The sequence below is a fragment of the Xiphophorus couchianus genome, chromosome 20 (assembly GCF_001444195.1).
Source record: "Xiphophorus couchianus chromosome 20, X_couchianus-1.0, whole genome shotgun sequence".
In the NCBI taxonomy this organism is placed as follows: Eukaryota; Metazoa; Chordata; class Actinopteri; order Cyprinodontiformes; family Poeciliidae; genus Xiphophorus; species Xiphophorus couchianus.
The window spans coordinates 1,271,920-1,292,547 of NC_040247.1; the positions used below are offsets into that span (position 1 = coordinate 1,271,920).

A 20,628-nucleotide genomic window follows, 5' to 3' on the forward strand; every position below is an offset into this window, starting at 1 on the left:
GCTTCAAAATATAGTGATATTGATATATTAGTTCCATTTAGTAGAGAAGAAATCAAATCTATTATTAAACAAAAGGTTAAGGAAAGATGGCAGAGACAGTGGGAGGAAGATAGAACTGGTAGATGGATGTACAGTATTCAAAGAAAAGTTGGTGCAATGAGGAGAACGGGACGAAATAGAAAAGAGGAAACAGTTATATCTAGGTTGCATTTTGGACATACAAGGTTAAACAGTAATTTATTTAAAATAGGAAAACATCGAACTGGAAGTTGTGATTTTTGTGGTCAAGAAGAGACAGTAAAACATGTTTTGTTGTTCTGTACCAAATATTCTGTTGAGAGAAGGAAATTAGTTTGCCGGTTACAAGAAAATAAATTACAGTTAAATTTACAAGATATATTGGGAAAAATTTCTAATTCTAAAGATATAAGTTATTTAATTAATTATCTTAAGAAAACAAAATTGATAGAAAAGATTTAAGTGTTGTTATTTTATTATTATTATTATTTTTATTTTATTTTATTTATTTATTTTTTTATTTTATTGTTTTGTTTTGTTTTGAGGGGGGTGTATATAGTTAGCGTCCCGATCCACACTCCATTCCAGTAGATGGCGGTAATGCACATCTAAAAGTTGTTTGGCAACCGCCATAAAAAAGGAAAAGAAGAAGAAGAAGAACTACTAAAGCCGTTGGCAGCTAGTTAGCCGTTGCTACATACGCAGTCCAGCAGCCGTTAGAGTTAAATACGAGACGTTTCCATTTGCTGAGAATGAACCCTACCGATGTCAGGTTTGCTCATGTTATTTTTCCAGCTTTCATCGTGTCACGTTTACGTGTTATGGAGGTTTTCTCTTGTGTTTGTTCGGGAAAGTATTTATTAGTCTGTTAGCTTGTTGTTAGCTTTCCATCATGCTGTTGTTTCGGGTTTTATTCCAAGCGTTAAAGGCCTCAGGTCGTGGTTTAACACCACCAAATTTAAACAATAACAGAAACCAACCACTGTATTTAGTTCACAGTTGGTTTCTGAACAGGCGTTAAAGATTTTAACGTGTTGTATTTTGGTAAGTAGCGTTAGCGCTAAGAGTTGGTGATAATCAGTAATAAGAGTCCATAAATTCACCTAACCAGAAACTGGACCTTAGACTTTGATATTAAACTACCTGAAATGTTATGTCGCAGTTTATTTAGACTGGTTGTGTTTTAGATGCTTCCTCCTTTAAAGCAAACGTAGAGCATTGCTTTAACCAAGCTAGTAGTTTATCTAAACCTTTATAAAGAGGTAAATAAGACGTGTAACTTTAATTTCCTTTGGGTTTGTGAAACCAGCTGACACAATGAGTCTCTCTAACCCAGATAGCTGGGTAGTGAACTCAGGCCGGGTTTGGGTCCAACCAACAGGCGATATTTAATGCTCTCTGCTCATGTGGCAGACAGGGAAGAGCCAACAGCTGCTTCTGCCAGAAATAAATCAGCCAGCAGTGTCTTTGTTTTCCTGCTGAAAACACACATTTTACCGGCTGAGGCTGTTCATCACATTAAGATAAAGCTCCTTAATCTGGTTTAAAATGGCAGCAGCTGGATGGGGGCTGAGCCAGAACTTTGACATTTAGATAAAAGTGAGATATTTAGTTTATATTTTAGAGATTAGTTTGAGATAAGAGCACAATCCTGTGATTTAACTTTAATGTCAATTATTTACATAAAGAATTAACGTTTTTGAGTATTAAGTCAGAATTTTGAGATGACAATAAATTTGCAGTACTTCAATAATGCAAATTTTATCACTTTTCTGAAAATAATTTTGACGATTTATGGCTATAGAAACTTGCTTTATAGATCTGCATTTTCCTAGAAATGCAGATCTATAAAACACATATCTACAGCGTTTTTATTTTTCTCCCCAGTAATAAGTTTCTATTAAGACAAAAGTAGATAATAAAAATACAAAATAAATTCAAATATTAAAAGCCTTGTACAGGTTTTAACTGCTGGTCTCGTATTGATTAATTTAGATAATCACGCAGTATTTAACATATTTAAGTCACTGAAATGTTTTTATTGTGAATGTTAATTTTCCATCACTTTGGCTTAATTTTTCTCTTTCCTTCCAGGAATGACTTGACGACAGAAACCTCCAGCAGCTTCGTCCTTCATCCCGGTTCTGTTGGCTAGAACCGCCTCTTCATCGCCCTCTGACCCCGTCCCTCCCCCCTGCGGTGACGATGTACTGCCTCCAGTGGCTGCTGCCGGTGCTGCTGATCCCGAAGCCGCTGAACCCGGCGCTGTGGTTCAACCACTCCATGTTCATGGGCTTCTACCTGCTCAGCTTCCTGCTGGAGAGGAAACCCTGCACCATCTGCGCCCTCGTCTTCCTCGCTGCGCTCTTCCTCATCTGCTACAGCTGCTGGGGGAACTGCTTCCTGTACCACTGCCAGGACGCCGCGCTGCCCGCCGCCGCACACGACCCCGCCATCATAGGCACCTAGGCGGCGGCGTCCCGCAGCATGATACTGCCACGCTGCAAGGAGGAGGAAGAGGAGGAATCAAAGGGATCCAGTGAAACTCTGCACACCGACCGGACAATCACCACCTGGAGTCACTTCCTGTCCATCAGATACATGCTGAGCTTCCTCCGGGTTCCTCCACGGTTCACCTTTGACCCCGTTTAGTTTTTATTTTTTTCTGTTCTTTCCTGTGCATGGTTTGCTGGTTTCAAAACATTCTCACAGACTTTAATGAATTTTGAACAAAATGCTGAAACTTTCCAACAGAAATCAAAACGCTGTGAGTTTTTTTTGTTTCATCCTGACGTGTGAAAGCGGAAACAGTCGGCCATTTTTATCAACCGTAAGCAATACAGGAAGTGAGACTCTCACCTGCAGACGGCTCGTTTCGCCAGGTGTTTCACTGTTCGTTCCTGCGGGGAGAGAAAGTCGCCTGCTGCAGCGCAGAATGTGCAACAGGATCGTTTTAATTTAAATAAAGTTTCCTCTGTGTTCAACCTGGACCGGCGCCGCCGCATGATTCTGTTCAACCTGGTGGTACGACGAAGCGCTGCAGCCGTTACAAAGACGTTCTCTTGACACACACACACAAACACAAAAACTACTAAATTTGAGTTTAAGGTGAAATTTGTTACAAAAATCTACTAGAAAAACTAAAAATTTAAAATAAAAACAAACTCATTAAATTTCCTAGAAAAATGTAATTTTTAGCTAATTTGCAGTTTGCAAATTATCTAGAAAGACTTTGCTCTTTCTAGAACATTCGATATTCAGCTCAGAAATTTGCTAGAAAAAAATGGACATTTTTGAATTTGAAAAGCAGAATCTTTATTTTTAGCAAATTTAGTTTGAAATTTGTTCTAGAGAATCAAAATTTCTAGCCCATTTTTGACTGATATCAGTAATTTGCTCAAAAACATAGAAATTTTTAAGTCAAATTGACTTTTTGAAACTGGAAATTAGTTTAAGTTTCTAGAAAACATGAAAAATTCAAGTCAAACTTCTGACATGTGAAACTCAACTTTAGACATTTTCTACAAAGGAATTTCTGAGATCTTAAAATCAGTCCTTTTTTTTTTTGGCAGAAATAATTTTCTTGTATTTTGGCCGTAACGCAGTCGTAAACTCATATTTGTATCGGCGTCTAAGTCATGGAAGAATCTGAATCAGATTCCACTTCTGGTTCTGGTACCAAATGTCTACATTTATTTGCTCTAAACATCTTTTTCTAATTATCTGAACAGATTCTGCAGGACACCTGAATATGATTTTTCTGTTTTTTTCCTCAGAATTTTTAAGCAATTTGAAATAAAACTCAAGCTAAGAAAAACGAGGGAAAAAGTTAAACTTTAAACACCTTTTGTGCTCCAGTTTGCTGGTTGAGCCACCAGAGGGCAGCACTTTGTCTACAATAATTAAAGATTTTCCTGAAATCTTTGGAGATTTTCTAATATCCAAAATAAATGATCAGTATTTTAATACTGATCATTTACATTACTTTGCATTATGAAAAAAATCTAATCTTTCCAGAGGAAGGCTAATTAATATTACCAGGCCAGTAGTTTGTGAATTTAAATTGTAGGTTTTCTTCAATATTTAAAAATTATTGAAATAGGTTGAAGGAACGGTCTAAAGTCAGTATTATGTGAATTTAAAATTGATTTCAATTTTGTATGAATTGAAATTTTGAAAAGTTTCACTAAAAAATTAACTTGTAAATAAAAAGTAGGCTATATTCTAACACATGCAGATTTTAAGGTCAATATCTATATAGAAATATATCTATACACATATAGATATATATCTTTATATATATAGATATATGAAGATATATATAGAGAGATATTTATATATGTTATATAAATATCTCTATATATATCTTCACATATGAAGATATATAAAGAGGTCATTTAGAGCAACAATCCAGTTTTATCCCTGAAATGTTTCGATTTGTTTCATGTTTTTCCTTAAATTTTCTAAAATTCATGAATATATATATTTTTAAATTAAACCGTTCAGGGCAGCTCTGATGTTCTTGTTTTCACTGATAAAATAAATGTGGCCAGAACGACTGATATTTTCATTACCTAATATTTTTCTTAAATTGTCCTCAACTCATGATGAATACCTTTATTTTTTTATAATTTAACATCTAAATATTTAATTCCATTTCAGAATGTTTGTACTAAATCTAACTAAATTAGTTTGTGAATTTCTTCAGCTGTAATAATTTGATTTTTCATTCAATAACTGTTAAACTTCTGCAGCAGCTCGACTCGTTTTGGAATCACTCTGGATTTATTCAGTCCTTCTGGGCTTCATAAGCACCAAATATTTATTTTTACTCATTATGCATCTTATCACAAACTAAAAAACATCAACTATGATGAAAATAAATGTTTCATTTTCCTCCAACATGAAACAGTCCCAGCCATTTAAAGCTGCATTTTTCAGGTTAAATAAATGTTTCTGCAACAAAGCGTCTCTTAAAACAAGATTCTGACCAAAAAAATAAAAATTAGGAATTCAAGTTCTGCTCAAAGTTCTGCAGGAAAACGTCGGATCTTCTTCTCCGCTGCTGGTTTTTGGTAAAGTTTGTCTCTGAACTTTTATAAAATGGTGATTTCCGTCTCCAGGTTCTGATACGCTTCATCCTGCATGTCCGCCAACATCTGCTCCATCCTCTGGAAAGCTTCGAATCCTTTCTTACCTGAAAGGAAAAAACGCATCACGAAACGTCAAAAACCTTTAAAGAGAGTTCGGGTGATGAACGATTATCCATCAGGTCGTTACCAAACGATAAAACGGTTTCCTTGGCGACGCCACGAAGATCTTCGTCTGCCGACCTGCACAGATCCGTGATCTGCTCCACGCTCTCCGTCGCCTGAAACGCAACAAAGTCAGTCAAGAACTGGAAAAAAAAGAACTGTTTGATTGATTCTTCTCTGGTTCTGCTCACCCGAAGGCCTTTCAGAGCCAGACAGGAACCCGTCTGGATCAGAACATCAGAACTTTTCAGGCTCTCTGTGTAGAAAACCACCGACTGGAAGAAAAACACAAAAAGGGATTCATGGGAAGTTTAACTGAATCTCATTAAGTTTTAATTAATCAGTTTTATTTAAAACTTCATCAGTTTCAGAACTTTGAGTCAAAATAAATGTTTTTCAAGTAAAATTTTAAAATTAAACACATTTCCAAAACTGTTTTGAGAAATTGATAAAATAAACTTTGGTAAAGCTTATAAATGCAACTAAATGACAGTAAAAACAAAAACTAAATAGTTACAGACAGTAGAACAGCTAACTATTTCTGATAAAAATTTTATAATTTCCAAATTTATTTTTAGGAACTGATAAAAAAAAGGTAAAACTTAAATGATAAAAGACACCATAAGAGCTGAATATATTTGTGATAAAAAAAAGAAATAAAAAAATTACAAATATGTTAATTTCCAAAATTATTTTTAGAAATGGGTAGGAAAAAATAGAAAATTAAATATTTAAATAAAAGGTAAATCAATTATTTAGAAACCTCATGCAACATTTCTCTGGCCAATTTAAAATGGCCTTTTTATTTTAATGTTTTTATTTTAAGCATTTTGCAAAAATACATGTGAAGGTAAATAAACAATGAAGTTGGGATCCTTAAAATTGAACAGAGTAAGTCTATAAAAAACAGAAGAGTGAACCGGTCTGGTTCTTCAGAACCGCTGGGCCCACCTTGCTCCTGAAGGCCTTGCAGCCTGCGGCTCTGCTGATGCAGCTGGCTGCAGCTTTGCAGACTTTGTGGTTGGAGTCCACCAGCAGGGCGGCGATAGTCTGCAGCGTGCTCTGCAGTGGGAGGAGCTCCGACAGGCTCCGCCCCCTCAGCTTGTTTAAACACTTTCTCCGTTTGGGTCCGTTCAGCGCTGACAGGATGTACTCTAAAAACAACAAGTACAACAACGGATGAGCTAAAAAACAAGCTAAATGTGAAGCTAGGTTAATCAGCTAACGAGCAGAAAAGAAATAAAAGACGTTTTATTCAGTTTGTCCATTTTTCTCTCAGTAAAATTCACTTTTCAAGAATTTTCAAGGAAGTTCTTCAAACTTTAATGAATTGAAAAAAAGACAGTTTCAATTCACTATTATGAGTTACAACAACATTTGATTTCCATTTTGAGTTTGAATTATTCATTGTTATTAATATGTCTTGTAATGGTATTCTACATTCAGGTAAACAAGATAAACTAAAATATAACAAAATTTATGTTTTGAAATGTTTAGACTGGCCAGAGAACAACACACTGATTTAACAAGAAATCCCTCAATTTTCATATTGTTTAAACTTTAAAATATAAGATGATCAAGAAATCATTGAGCCATTAGGAAAATTAAATATTCATCCAAGCAAGTGGTGTTATCAATTAGTGACTTTCCTGCTGAGAAGTTAATAATTTTGGTTTCTGGAAAACATTCCATGGACACTACGCCGTTACCTAGCAACCCCAGCCAGCCCAGCCCCGTTACCTAGCAACCCAAATGGAGCTCCAGAACATTTGGTCAGCTGGTTAAACTGCTGAACAAATTAAATGTTTAAACACAAAATAGAAAGAAAGTTACAAACTAAAATCTCTACAATAAAGTCCAAGTATTTTAGTGTTTAGCAAACAGGAATAATTTTGGTCATTCTGACTCACTAAAAACAGGAAAAGTTTAGTCTGATTAACTTCAAACACTGAGGAAAAAAGTCTCTCTTTTTAGTAGGTGAATGAACTTTATTACAAAACGGTGCAGTGTGGATGTCAAATGGAGAAATCCAGCACTTTCCAAACCTTGAAAAAGCCTCATTTTCAGCTCCACTACTGCTGTTTTTTAGAAATTGTTTTGACACCCATTTTCCTTGTGTGAACCTTCATACCTGATGCTTCTGTTAAACCTGAAGTTCTCCTTTGCAGGATAATAAAGGCTGTTTCTATTGTACTTTAATTGAAACGTTTTAAATTATTTCAACCACCCATGTTTAGTGTTTAGAAGTGAAAACTGCACCTTCTCTGGACAGGCGGGAGATGTGCTCCCCCAGATCCTGGAAGCTCCAGCGCTTCAGATAAACAGAGAGCTGGAAAACAGTGACCCTCTCAGGGCTGCAGGCGGGCCGGCAGCCGGGCAGCAGCCTGCAGGCGGCCTGCAGCTGCTGCAGGAGTCTGGAAAACACTGCAGAGGCAACAACACAGGGAGAAATGCAGAAAAACGTTCCCAGGAACCCATCAGGTCGGTTTGTTCGCCAGGTTTGTACCTCTCTCTGACTGTCCAGGCAGCTTGGCCTTCACTTTGTGAGTGTAGCGCTTCTTCAGCGTCCTGGAGAAGTTTTCCACGCTGCAGTAGAACGGAGAGCCGCTGGCGTTCACACACTCCTCCCAGAACAGCAGGATACCTCTGGACCTCTGGGCCTTAGGGAGGACTGCAAGAGCACGGAGAGCATTAAGGTTCCCATTGAGCCTCCTTAAACAGGCCAGGATAGGTTCACACAAAACATGTTCATTAGAGCTTTTGCACAAAATCGTTCTTAGATAAGGAGATTTTAATCTGCTCCGCTTTTAATTGTGAGCTGTTTTACTGCGTCTCATCACTTTAAATCCAAATAATGTGCTGCTGGCCACGCCCCCACAATTCAACATTAACACTCACGTGAAAATGGCTGAAAACGGATGCAAAATTATACAACTGTACATCTTTGAAAACCAGAAGTGGAGCCTCCTGCACAACCAACAAGAATGCAGCAAGTGTTTTCTGGATGATAGGGCTGGACAATAAAACAACAATAACATATATTGCAATAGATACACTATCAATATCAGTAGATGATACATCTGGTAAAATATTAATTGAACCGCACAGCATTCTGGGACATGTAGGAGCAGGATTAGCTGCGCAACCTCTCATTCAGCTAAAAAAGGTTGGAGGGCATCAACTCACTCACTCACTGTTTGGTTACCTAGCAACTCACTTGCTCTTTGGTTACCTAGCAACAACCTCTAGAGTAACTTTTACAGTTAGTTTTTCCTCCTAACTTAAAATGAAAAACAATGGAGTTGGGTGAAAACTAGATAAAACTGTAAATGTCACGCCCCCAGGTTGGCAAGATTTTTAACACAAAAAAACTAATCAATCGTTATTGATATTGACTGATATGAAACGCTTATTTCATAATAGGTTTTTCAGCCATATTGTCCAGCCCTACTGGATGGTAAGTTGGCAAACCAAACATTTGTCTCTTCCAGTGAATAGAGTGATAAAACCAGTTGACCAAACATGCTGGAGCTCTGCTTGGGTTGCTAGGTAACGGGCTAGGCTCAGATGAGGTTGCTAGGTAACCGGACAGTGCCCCTGGAATGTGACGTAATCTGAAGGTGTTTGAAACACCAAAAACATGAACTTATTGCCTAAATCGTCTGTGTGTTTTTTCAAGCGCTTGAGAAGCGGTAGAGACTCAAATGGAAGAATAAAAACATGTGAAATATGAATTTACTATAGTAGGTCCCGTTTAAATAAACGGAGTGAGCAGAGTGATTTCCTGTCCTCTGACCGTCTCTCGGTGTGATGTTGTGGCTCTTCTCCAGCAGCAGACCGCCGACTCTGTCCAGAACCGCGGTCTGGTTGGACATCTCCTGCAGCAGCTCCCGGCGAGACAGACTGAAGTCGCTTGTTTTCATCATCTGGAAACAAACGATCATTTATTGGCTGCAAGGTTTACAGTTTGGGACTATTTTAATGGCGTTTTCATTCATTTCATTATTTGCTAAATTAAACAGAACCGGTGATCATAAATAATAAAAACGTTTTGTGCTATTAGACATCAGTTTTGACGTTTTTTTTTTGTTTTGGTCTGCTTTTATACGTGTATGGAGGACTAATCCTAACAAAATTACAATAACTATGAAGCAATTTATGTGCCAAATGTTGAATCCAAGAAAAAAAATGTCCCCAGCTTATTTGATTAAATAAATATAAATTAATATTCATCATTTTTATCTGTATTAAATTAAAAATATCCCTTTTAATTTTTCTTTTAATTTCCAATCTTATTGTTTATTAGTTTTCTTTTATTTTTTTATTTATCACATTTTTTCAACAGTATTACATTTCTGGAAATAATGAAATAAAATGTGACAGTAAATAAATATATTTGGAAAAATGTAATCAAATAAATTGGGAAATTAATTTTTGCATGCCATATTTGGCACATTAATAACATTTATTTATTTCAATATTTATTGCCAGTTTTGGCAGAATCAGGCCTCCATCTATGTGATGATCTTTAGTTTCAAATTGTTGACGTTTTTCTGGTGGTTAATTTGATCTTTAATCTGACTAACGCAGCAGGGTTAGCATCCCGTACCTGCAGCAGGACGCAGCAGATGTCCAGGTGCGTCTCCAGTGCCTGGTCCAGACCCCAGTTCCCAGAAGTCAGTGGGGCGATGACCAGCTCGTCCTCTGAATCCGATTGGCTGCCTGCAGACAGGAGGCCCAGACTCTTCAGGGTGTTCTGCTGGAACGAACTGATGCTGGAACAGGAAACAGAAACATTCGCTTCAGAATCAGCTGGAGGTAAATTCATCTACATTTTCAGGATTTAATTTTCTTTGGGATCAATAAAGTATTTCTGAATTGAATAATTGTGTAAACTTTTATAATTTAACAATGGAAGACTCAGTTTACATAATTTGAGATCATTTAATTGAGTTTCTCTACACTAATTTTGCTGGACGATAAATCGTCCCAGAAGTTATAGAAAACGATGGTTATTGTTTATCGCATGGTTTTGAGACCATTTTACGTAATATAATGGCATAATAATGGAAGAACACATTCTCAAAAATCAACAAACTGTAATTTCTAATGAACATTTAACACTGAAGCTGGAAAACATTTTAAATATCCAAAATAAAACAGAGAAAAACAAATAAAATGAATTATGAAGTCTCTGTAAATATAATTGAAGGCAAGTTGAGACCAAAACACCAAAATCAAGACATTTATAATCCAGTTTTGGTTGAGAGACAGAAACAAAAAAATCATGCAAATTGAAATTATTGAGATTCTTTTAACTTAAAATGCAGTTAAATGATGAATTGTGACAGGTTTTAGTTTCACACCGATAACTTAAACGCATCTAGATTTGACTTTAATATCAACTTATATTTACTCTCTCAACTTAAATCATTTCATTTCAGATAATATTACAAAACCTTTATTAAATCTTGTATTTTAAAAGGATTTTGCTGTTTTATTTCTAATATATTTGATGTGAAGCTTCCAACTAAGTTTGTTTTCTATAATAACACATTTCATCTCAAACTGTTCATTTCTGCTCTAGTCAGATAAATTGTTGGTTATTTTAGATGATGTCCGTCTGTAAACTGACCCGCTGTCTTTTAGCCTCATGCTGCCCAAACAGGAAGTGTCGTCATCTGCGTTGAAGTCGTTGGACAGGAAGTCGAAGCTGCCCAGGACTTCCTCGACGGCCAGCGTTTCCTCTGATGCAGAGCTCCGGAGCAGGGAGAGGTCGTTCTGCAGGAGGAAACAGAACCTCAGGCCCGGTTCTGGTCCGGATCATTCGGTGCTGATGTTCTGTTACCTTCAGGATGGTTCCCAGGTGCTGGATCTGATGCTCCAAAGCTCTCTGCTCCTTTTCAGCGTTGCTCTCACCGCCAAACGATTTCTCCAGCTCCGCCATCAGGACCGCCAGCCGAACGGTCTGCGATCGCCGCGGGGCGCCGCTCGGCCCGGGTCGGACCGACGGAGAGGGCGGAGCTCCAGAGACAGCTGGGATGCTGGGGGATTCCTGCAGGGACAAAAGAAAAAGAAAATGTGGTTTAAAAATTCTTGAGGTTAATCTAAAAAATCTATGAATTTGAAAAGTTGAAAATTTGCTGGATAAAACTGCAAAAAATCAAATCTGAGCTTCATCTCAGTTTTTGAATTTTTTTGACTTTTGAGACTAAAAAGTTTCCATATTCTTTCTAGAAACTTTTTCCTAGCAAATTTTTGACCTTTCAATATTTCCAGGTTTTCTAGAAAATGTCCGTTTCAAAGCTGAACTTTTCTCCTCTTGCTGCCTCTCCAGTACACCGTCATGCTGGATCTGGAGGCGATGCAGCGCCACCTACCTGTGGTCCTTGCTGCGTCTCTGTTTCTCCTGATGGATTCTTCCTCAGGATGTCTGGAGTGCTGGACCTGCACAAACATCCACAGCGTTAGCATCATTTAACTGTGAACATTTATACAGTTAAACTTATTGAAACTTCATAATTGAGTACAATATTTTAAAATGTACAAAGCGCATACTTTATATTTCAAACAGATTTGTAAAATGAGAAAGCAAATACAACTGAAAAGGAACGGAGACATAAAAAAATGTAGATATAGAACAGCGATGGTGGAAAGATGCATTTCAATTAAAGGATTTTATTTCATGGAACAATTTCCACGGTAAAGTAAAAAAAAATTTATCTAAGATATTTATACCAGAAACAAGTCAAATACTAAGATTTTGTAATTTTGCAGTGTGAATCTCTTCCCTTCTCACCTGGGTAAGGCCAGATGAGACGTTGTTTTAATCGTTTCTGCTGACGAAGTCTCCGACACGCCTCCCCACTCCTCTTCATCCACCTTCCCCTCGACGAGCTTCTCCTCTTCCTCTTCAAAGGAAAGCTGAGTCTGACTTCCTGCCAGGCTGGTCGACGGGTAGCTGTGAGCGCGAGTCAGACTGGAAGACCATTTTACACCAAAAGTTTGTTTTAATCCCACAAAACTCTAGCAAGCCCAGCAGAACTCTGCTAGGTAACGGCCGAGCTCTGCTGGGGTTGCTAGGTAACGGGAGGAGCTCAGCTGGGGTTGCTAGGTAACGCAGCTGCCTCTTTGAACGAGGCTTAATCAGGAGGTTTTTGGGCTTATTTCCACCAATCAACATTGACTTATTGCCACAAAACGTTTTTTTTTTTAAACACTTGGTCTGTTTTTAGAAGAAGTAAAAACCCAAATGGAAATGTGTAAAATGTGAATTTTTCATAATAGGTTCCCTTTTAAAACTTTATTACATTCAAGAAAACTTATGGTTCTGCACTTGATGCCTACCTGGGGATGAAGGGACTCTGAGGGCCCGATGTGGCCGAGGTGTGTGACGGGTTGGACAGGTAGCTGAGCAGCGACACGCCTCCTCTGCTGGAACGGCTTCTAGCCAGCAGGGACGGGAGGGAACCCTCCTGATCCTGCAGCTCATGGACCATCGACTGAAAATAATCAGCTAACGTTCACACAAAGTTGATCCACAAGAGGCAAATGTTTAGTTTTCCCTCTGTGTAAATATTAGTTACACCAGACCTGTTTCACTACCAGATTCAACAATATGAATAAAAAAACCAAAACACTTTGGATCCAAGAGAAAGAAAACTGACTGAATGATATTTTAGATCTGGTCATGTTAAAAAAAAACAACTATCTGCCTCCTCTTATTCATGCAGCTTTAGTCCATAGTCAGCATATGAAATATTTACAGTTCATGACAGACTAATTAGTAACTTTATGTGTATGGAGAGTGAAGAGTGCCAAATTGCAATAAAAATAGCTTCTGAAAAAATTATTTAAATATGTAATTAATTTATAAAACTGGAAATATAGAAATAATTTAATATACAATTGCATGTGCCTCAAATATATTTGATTTTATTTCAAAGCTAATTTTTAAATAAACTTGGAAATTGTCTTGAGTTGCTGTTTGAACCAGCCAATCAGACGTCAGGGATTCCCCTAGTCCCGCCCACTGAGTTGAGTTTGATTGGTGAAGCTGACATTTCTTGATGTAATAAATTATGTCACTTTCCTTCATGAATTATTATAAACTAATTACGTCTATGTTGATAAAAAGACAGGTTTCTTAACAGTATGAAATATAATATTTTAATTTTTCCATGTTGTTGTTGCTGTACTCACTATAAAGTATTTTTCTGTGAATGAAGGCGTGTTCGGTGCCGTCCAGCTGTAAACCGAACCCTTCCTGCTCAACACCGACTGCTTGCTAACGGACAGCGGCTTCATCTTCTCACTGCTGTCAAACGGACTGCAAAAACAAAAACAGATTATACCGAGTCTGTGTGCAAATCATTCATAAATATTCAACATACAGTAGGGCTGGATAATCAATGATCGATATCGCAACAGACACGTGATCAATATCAATTTGTCTTGCTAAAAGCAAACAAAGGCTATACAAACAAGGTTAAAATGACTTAACTACACAAAATACAATCAATACACAAATACAAAACAAAGAAACAATTATCATAAAAAGTGTAAGAAGTAATTAAAACTAAATTAATCCTTCATTAGACGGCAAAACATGGTGGGATTAGCAATTAGCTGCTCAATTTCACTGTCAGTTAAGTTGGTGGAATTTACCAACTCACCTACTCTTTGGTTACCTAGCAACTCACCTACTCTTTGGTTACCTAGCAACTCACCTACTCTTTGGTTACCTAGCAACTCACCTACTCTTTGGTTACCTAGCAACTCACCTACTCTTTGGTTACCTAGCAACTCACCTACTCTTTGGTTACCTAGCAACTCACCTACTCTTTGGTTACCTAGCAACTCACCCACTCTTTGGTTACCTAGCAACTCACCTACTCTTTGGTTACCTAGCAACTCACCCACTCTTTGGTTACCTAGCAACAACCTGTAACGTCAAAAACGTTAAATTTGACCAAGTATTTTTGTCTAGTTTCTAGTGTAAAATATTTTGGTACACTTGAAAAACAAGTTACAAATAACTTTTTAGCAAGATAAAAGTTTGTTTAAGTAAAGTTCTAGTTCCACTGGCAGATTATTTCACTTATAATGAAACATTTTTGTTATAAGTAAAACTTTGCCGGTCGAAATAACTTTTTAATGAACTGACGTAAATGAAGCTCCTATATCTTGCTGAAAAGGTTAAATTAGTTTTGTCCTTTTTAATGTGCAATAGGATTTTTACACTAGAAACTAGACAAAAATACTTGTAACCACATCCCTGTTCATCCCCACATTTGGAGACGCCCCTCTGTGTTTGGCTCCGCCCACTTTGTGGGCATTTTTTTTTCGAAATTCAGGGGTGAAGATTTGCTTTCAACTGGTGCTCAGTCACATTTCAAGGGTTTTCAATGAGTTTTCATTGATTTTCAGTCCAGTACTTTTCATTTTCTGTTCAACTGATCTGTAATTCATTTGGACAACTTAAGATTGTTTGGTTCTTCATTGCCTGCAGGAGTTTAGTCCCATTTCTTTGGCTAAATCTACAAAACAGGCTGAGTTTAGTTTTAACACTGAGGCTCCAGTCTGCTTTTATTAAAGCTTTTCTTTGTTCTCTCTTTCTGCTATGAAGCGAATGTTTCTGCAGCTCGTGGTGAGTAGCTGCGCCTGCATGAGATGCAGGCCACACTCATAAGGTGATAATAAACTCTTTGACAACAGTTTGACATATTTTACTCCACAATAAGAGCCAGCTGTTCCCACCACTTCCCTGAATCTGTGCTGCCCTTTTGAAATTTTACTCCATCCACCTGAATCTTCGCCGTGACCCCGTTAGACCCTTGACCCTCGACCCCTGACATCAGGAACAGATTGAGTGTCTTTCCACCTCGGCGGCGTTTTGATTCATGTTGCGTTTCGGGCATTTGCGTACTTCCAGGTGACCTCCAGCTGCAGCTTGATGGTTCCCAGCTCTGTGATGTCCACCAACATCAGCTGCGGCTGCGCCACGAAGAAGTCCACACTGGCGCACGTTACCATGCCAACCAGCAGCCAACCCAGGCCCTTGGCCTCCATCACCTGATTGGATGGATTACAAACAGGCACACACAGGATTCACAGTTAATTTTCTTCCAAGCAAACAAACTTAAAGACTACATATATCCACTTTATCTCTTAAATATATTTTGTTGTGCACGTTGAGTTTCTAGGAATGCAGCATAGATACATTTATCTTTTGTTTGGATCATATTCTTCAATTCCCTGTTGCGTTTTTTAGAATAATGACATCACAGCATGGGGCCATTTTCCTAGTGAGGTGATTAAAATCCGATAGTTTTCAAAAACTGAATCAAAGAGCTGTGAGACTGATGTGAGCACATAGATCTAAGTGAGCCAACGATAATCTGCAGTGTGCCTTTAAATCTCACAAACATTCACTCTGATACAAACTCAACTCTGATAAACTCTTCCTCTGCTTGCCCTCACTGACTCGCCTGCTTCTCACGTATGGAAAGCCACAAGGGCCAAAAAGGCGCAACATTTGATGTGCCTTTCACAAAGTAATTTTTTTGTTTTTTAACAAGAAAACAACTTCATAACTTAAAGTCAATCACAAACAGTTTTCATCTGATCTGAGTATCTGATATTTATTAGAACAGTCCTTTAACACCAACCTTGATTTCAAAGTTATGGTACACATGGGGGAGGAAGACCATCTCCTCTTCATCCCAGGACTGAGAGTCATCCGACTCAATCCTTCCTCTGATTTTCCATCGCTGCCGTCCCAAACGCACCACCACCTGGTCATGTGACGACAGGAGTGCTTCAGTTTGGAATAAAAAGTGTTTATAATTGGATTTAATCCAAAACAGAAGCAGAGAAATGCACAGAACTGCAAACATAACGATTTAAGGTGTAAAATAAGATTCCAGCTTGTGGTTTTGCTTTGTTTCATAAGCAAATAAACTTAACAAAACATTTTGTTGCTATTAAGCTGTTAGAAACTCTCCTGTGTTAAACGTTTGAGAGCTCCTATAATTAAGCAAATTGAAATTGCGATATAAATTTGCTTAATAGAAATACGCCGATGCTGAAAAACACTCATGTGTTACTACTGACAGAAACGCAGAAGAAGACGACAGGAGGTGGTAGGAGGAAGATGGTGTTCAAGATACTTGAATAAGTATTTTTTAAGACTTAGTCAAGAAGGTTTTTAATTTTGTTTCTTATTTAATGGAAACATTGCAACTGAGAAATTTAGTTTTTTGACATTAGCGGAATATTGACAAAGTTTTGCACACATTTGTAATGGAAACTCAGCCACTGATGAAATGCTGTGTCCTATCGCAGGTCCTTCCTCTCAGCTGTAAAGCTACATTCACATCAGCGTGACCCAAATTATTTTTCACAGCAGTCTGATCGACCCGATTCCAATCTTTTCACCCACCAAAAATCTGATTTGTGCCACTTCCACGCGTGGAACTAAATCAAAGTGTTTGCAGTCAGAACAGTGATATCGCATTAATCGGACTTTTACATCATTTATGTGATTTCATAAAAGACCAGAGTTTCCAGACTCGGGTCTATTAGGCTTCATTTAATAGAAATAAACTATATTTCTATTCTACTCTATTTTAAACCCGTCTGAATTTTTTTTTTTGTGCGATGTCAATTTATTGTGTTGTAAAACTCTGATCAACTGTTTTTAAATTATTCTTTATAAATAAAAATCACTTGACATCAACAAATTGACACAAAACATGAAACTTTTGACTCACTTTCTTCTACATTCACCAACTTTAGCTCTAATTTTAAATTAGTTGGGCCCCCGCCCATCCTCAAGACGTTCTACAGAAGCACCATAGAGAGCATTCTGACCAGCTGCCTCTCTGTGTGGTGTGGAGGCTGCAGCGCCTCCTACTGGAAGAACGTGAGGAGAGTGGTGCGGACAGCAGAGAGGATCATCGGGGCCCCCCTTCCCTCCGTTCAGGACATTTCATCCCAGCGCTGCGTGTCCCGAGGCCGAAACATCGTCAGTGACCCCTCACCCCCACCATGGACTGTTCTCCCTGCTGCCCTCTGGAAAGAGGTTCTGCATCATCCGGTGCAGGACCACCAGGTTCTGAAACAGCTTTTTCCTACTTGCCATCAGACTGCTGAACTCTTAACTGGACTGCACTCAAAAACTGGTCTCCACTTTATACCTTGCACATGTACAGAGCTAAATAACTTCTATTTTACTGTCAGTCCTGCACTTTATATTTTATATTCATATTTATATTATATGTATATATTATATATATTAGGGCTGCACAGTGGCGCAGTTGGTAGCACTGTTGCCTTGCAGCAAGAAGGTCCTGGGTTCGATTCCCGGCCGGGGTCTTTCTGCATGGAGTTTGCATGTTCTCCCTGTGCATGCGTGGGTTCTCTCCGGGTACTCCGGCTTCCTCCCACAGTCCAAAAAACATGACTGTTAGGTTAATTGGTCTCTCTAAAATTCTCCCTAGGTGTGAGTGTGTGTGTGAATGGTTGTTTGTCCTGTATGTCTTTGTGTTGCCCTGCGACAGACTGGCGACCTGTCCAGGGCGTACCCCGCCTCCCGCCTGGAACGTAGCTGGAGATGGACACCAGCAACCCTCCCGACCCCATTAGGGACAAGGGTGCACAGAAAATGGATGGATGGATGGATATATATATTCTGGAGTAACCTCATAACATTGGAACCTCAAAACATTGTCCTGAACCGTATGCAACGAGATTTCGTTCTGTATTCACCCTGCATGCAAAATGACAATAAAGTCAGTCTAAGTCTAAATTGAATCAGAGGGAATGTAATTCCTGCAGCTCCTTCCCATGTTATTATTGATCATTATCTTCCCTTTAAGCCGGTGGGATCCAGATGTTCAGTGTTTTAAGGGGAATCTCACCTCGTACTGGTCTCCAGGGCAGAGCCGAGCGAAGCCGATCAGTCCTGTAGATGGAAACGTGTGTTTGGACAAAGGACTGAAAGACGATGCAAAGCCGATAAACTGCGATCTGCTCTGGGACTCACCCTTCATTTTGATGTGCAGCTCTCCCAGGAGGATTTCCAGATCTCCCTCCATGGTCGACATGTCCTGAACGGAGCAGCAGCAGGAAGGAGGAGGGAAAATCAGGAGGTTCAGCTTCATTCTACACTTTGTTTTAACGTACAAACACAGTCAGATGTACATGCAGGAACATTTATATACAAAAAATGACTGCAGTTAAACACTAATCTCCATATACGGAAAGAAACGCTGCAGTCGTCTAATCGTACCTCAGTCACAACACGTCAATGACAAAAACATTTTTACTAGAATTTATCTTTTACTAGGTTAAGTAGCTACTTAACAGGACAATTCTTTGCTCAATTACTCTTCAGAATAATCTACAGATCACTAAAATAATCACTTACAACAGCCCTGGAATTATTTATCCTATTCTAGCTGCTTCCCCAAAACATTTAAAGTTTTTCTAGACCAACAAAAACAATAAATGCACAAAAAATGCATACAAAAATGCACATTGCATGCATTTCTTTCTACAACACAAACTTGTGAGACTTTTATGTTGCTGACTGACTACTTGGTTCCTATAAACACATGTTTGTTCTACCGTAGCTCAGGAACAAACCCCCAGCAGTACCTGCAGGCTGTGCCGGTGACTGCGGCCGAGCTCCAGCAGACTCTCCCTGGAGGCTCTGGAAGACGGGGACAGAGAGAAAGCCCTCTTCATGTTCACCGCTCCCTGGCACAGCTTCCACTGAACGCAGTACGTCTCGTACAACTCCTCCACCTGCGGAGACAAACGGAAATCACCCCTCAGCCATGACGGTTCAACAGCAGACACAGTTTTTCCATCACATGGATCTTCAAAAGCTACAAAAACATAAAATATGAGAACCTAAAGGGGGGATGTATTAAGCAAAATTCACATTTTGCACATTTTTATTCTTCCATTTGGGTGTTTTAAAATTTCCCGGCTTATTTGATTAAATAAGTGGCTTTAAAGTGCTTTTAAAAAACATCAGCACATTAACTTGTTGTTTTGGCAACAAGTTAATGTTTTTTAGTGTTTGGAAACTGAGTCATTTCAAAAATCTGTTTAATTTAATGCCACAAATCAGCAGACACTGCCCCTGACCTAGTAACCCCAACCTGTTACCTAGCAACCCCGGGGAGTTCCACCCATCACCTAGCAACCCAAGCTGAGTTCTAACACACGTATTGGGCGGGAACCAATATGGTTCCAATAACTTTTTAACACATTTGATTGGAAAAAACAACTTTGGGCAGGTTGTTAAAATCTGGGCAGCTTTTCACAACATTTAGCAGATTTTCAGGAAGATTCTTTCAAAATGGTCATCATGTGGCAGGAAAGCACTAATAGCTCAACGTTCACTAAAATGCTGAGCTACTAGGCCTGTCATGATAGCATATTTTGCTGAAATGTGTTATTGCAAACATTTAACACTAACTGGAAGCCATTTTAAATATCCCCAATAAATAAAACAACAGGAAAAATAAAGTTATGAAGTCTCTAAACAAAATGATCTTTCAAAGAAGGGCTAGTTGAGACCAAAACACCAAACTGAAGACTTTTATCATCCAGTTTGTGGTAAAGAAATACAAAAGAGAAAATCAATAAATCAGGCAGATAGAGATTAAGTTTGATTTAATTTATTATGCTATTAATTAGCATGATAAATTGTTATTGCACTTGTTATTTTGAAATATCTAGAATCTGGCATCAACCATTACTCATTGGTTAATCCAGTGTTACTATGTAGTAGTAGTGAGTACTGTAAAACTGAAATCCCTGCACATCATGATTTAAAAGGAAACACAAGTCTTGTTGTATTCAAAGAGTCAAGTCCTTTGCAGTCCCAATGGGATCTGGTTCCGACTTGCTGAATTCTTGCTGGTTGTGCGGGAGGCTCCACTTCTGCTTTTCAAAGATGTACGGTTGTATAATTGTCCATATGTTTGCAGCCATTTTCATATGTGAATGTAAATGTTGAGTTGGGGGGCCAGCAGCAGATTATTTTCATTTAAAGTGACAAGACGCAGTAAAACAGCTCAAAATAGAACTGAACAGAATAAAATCTCATTATTCAAGAATGATTTTATACAAAACACGTAATGAACCTGTTTTGTATAAACTTATTCTAACCTGTTGAAGGAAGCACAATAGGTCCCCTTTAAAGAACATCATTTACCTTGCTCATTTGAAACTCTAATCGTCGGATGTACCTCTCCAACGCTTTAATCTCCTGTGAAAACGGAGAGTTTATACCACATCTTTATTTTCTTCCTCTTTACCAGTAAATCAAAATACC

General features: G+C 38.3%; 2 protein-coding genes across 7 annotated transcripts in view; one reads left to right on the forward strand and one right to left on the reverse strand.

Moving 5' to 3' along the window:
• Positions 1 to 661: 661 nt before the first annotated feature.
• blcap (bladder cancer associated protein) lies at positions 662 to 3,008 on the forward strand. Of its 2 annotated transcripts, none has more exons than XM_028004157.1 (2): positions 662 to 790; positions 2,113 to 3,008. In XM_028004157.1, exon 2 carries the CDS (start codon positions 2,224 to 2,226, stop codon positions 2,485 to 2,487), a length of 264 nt encoding a protein of 87 aa, XP_027859958.1. In that variant the 5' UTR covers positions 662 to 790; positions 2,113 to 2,223; the 3' UTR covers positions 2,488 to 3,008. The 2 variants fall into 2 exon arrangements, with proteins under 2 accessions (XP_027859958.1, XP_027859959.1); XM_028004158.1 differs by having other exon boundaries at positions 662 to 785.
• A 1,773-nt stretch (positions 3,009 to 4,781) lies between these two features.
• The window catches only part of ripor3 (RIPOR family member 3), a 36,596-nt gene continuing 20,749 nt past the window's right edge, over positions 4,782 to 20,628 (reverse strand). For 4 of the 5 annotated variants that reach the window (XM_028004148.1, XM_028004146.1, XM_028004147.1 and 1 more), the window contains 20 exons: positions 20,509 to 20,562; positions 18,936 to 19,085; positions 18,322 to 18,385; positions 18,197 to 18,240; positions 15,944 to 16,069; positions 15,202 to 15,347; positions 13,476 to 13,602; positions 12,621 to 12,775; positions 12,073 to 12,252; positions 11,654 to 11,720; positions 11,122 to 11,328; positions 10,909 to 11,054; positions 9,883 to 10,048; positions 9,013 to 9,199; positions 7,780 to 7,944; positions 7,533 to 7,697; positions 6,225 to 6,427; positions 5,465 to 5,548; positions 5,299 to 5,389; positions 4,782 to 5,215 (listed from right to left, as the gene is read on the reverse strand). In XM_028004148.1, coding sequence (XP_027859949.1) covers positions 5,115 to 5,215; positions 5,299 to 5,389; positions 5,465 to 5,548; positions 6,225 to 6,427; positions 7,533 to 7,697; positions 7,780 to 7,944; positions 9,013 to 9,199; positions 9,883 to 10,048; positions 10,909 to 11,054; positions 11,122 to 11,328; positions 11,654 to 11,720; positions 12,073 to 12,252; positions 12,621 to 12,775; positions 13,476 to 13,602; positions 15,202 to 15,347; positions 15,944 to 16,069; positions 18,197 to 18,240; positions 18,322 to 18,385; positions 18,936 to 19,085; positions 20,509 to 20,562 — 2,628 coding nt within the window. In that variant the 3' untranslated portion in view covers positions 4,782 to 5,114. The remainder of the gene's footprint in view (positions 5,216 to 5,298; positions 5,390 to 5,464; positions 5,549 to 6,224; positions 6,428 to 7,532; positions 7,698 to 7,779; positions 7,945 to 9,012; positions 9,200 to 9,882; positions 10,049 to 10,908; positions 11,055 to 11,121; positions 11,329 to 11,653; positions 11,721 to 12,072; positions 12,253 to 12,620; positions 12,776 to 13,475; positions 13,603 to 15,201; positions 15,348 to 15,943; positions 16,070 to 18,196; positions 18,241 to 18,321; positions 18,386 to 18,935; positions 19,086 to 20,508; positions 20,563 to 20,628) is intronic. The other variant, XM_028004150.1, reaches the window with a different exon arrangement.

Bases quoted from the DNA above. Each gene is read 5' to 3' on its own strand.
- blcap (XM_028004157.1), top strand. From the start codon at position 2,224: ATGTACTGCCTCCAGTGGCTGCTGCCGGTGCTGCTGATCCCGAAGCCG.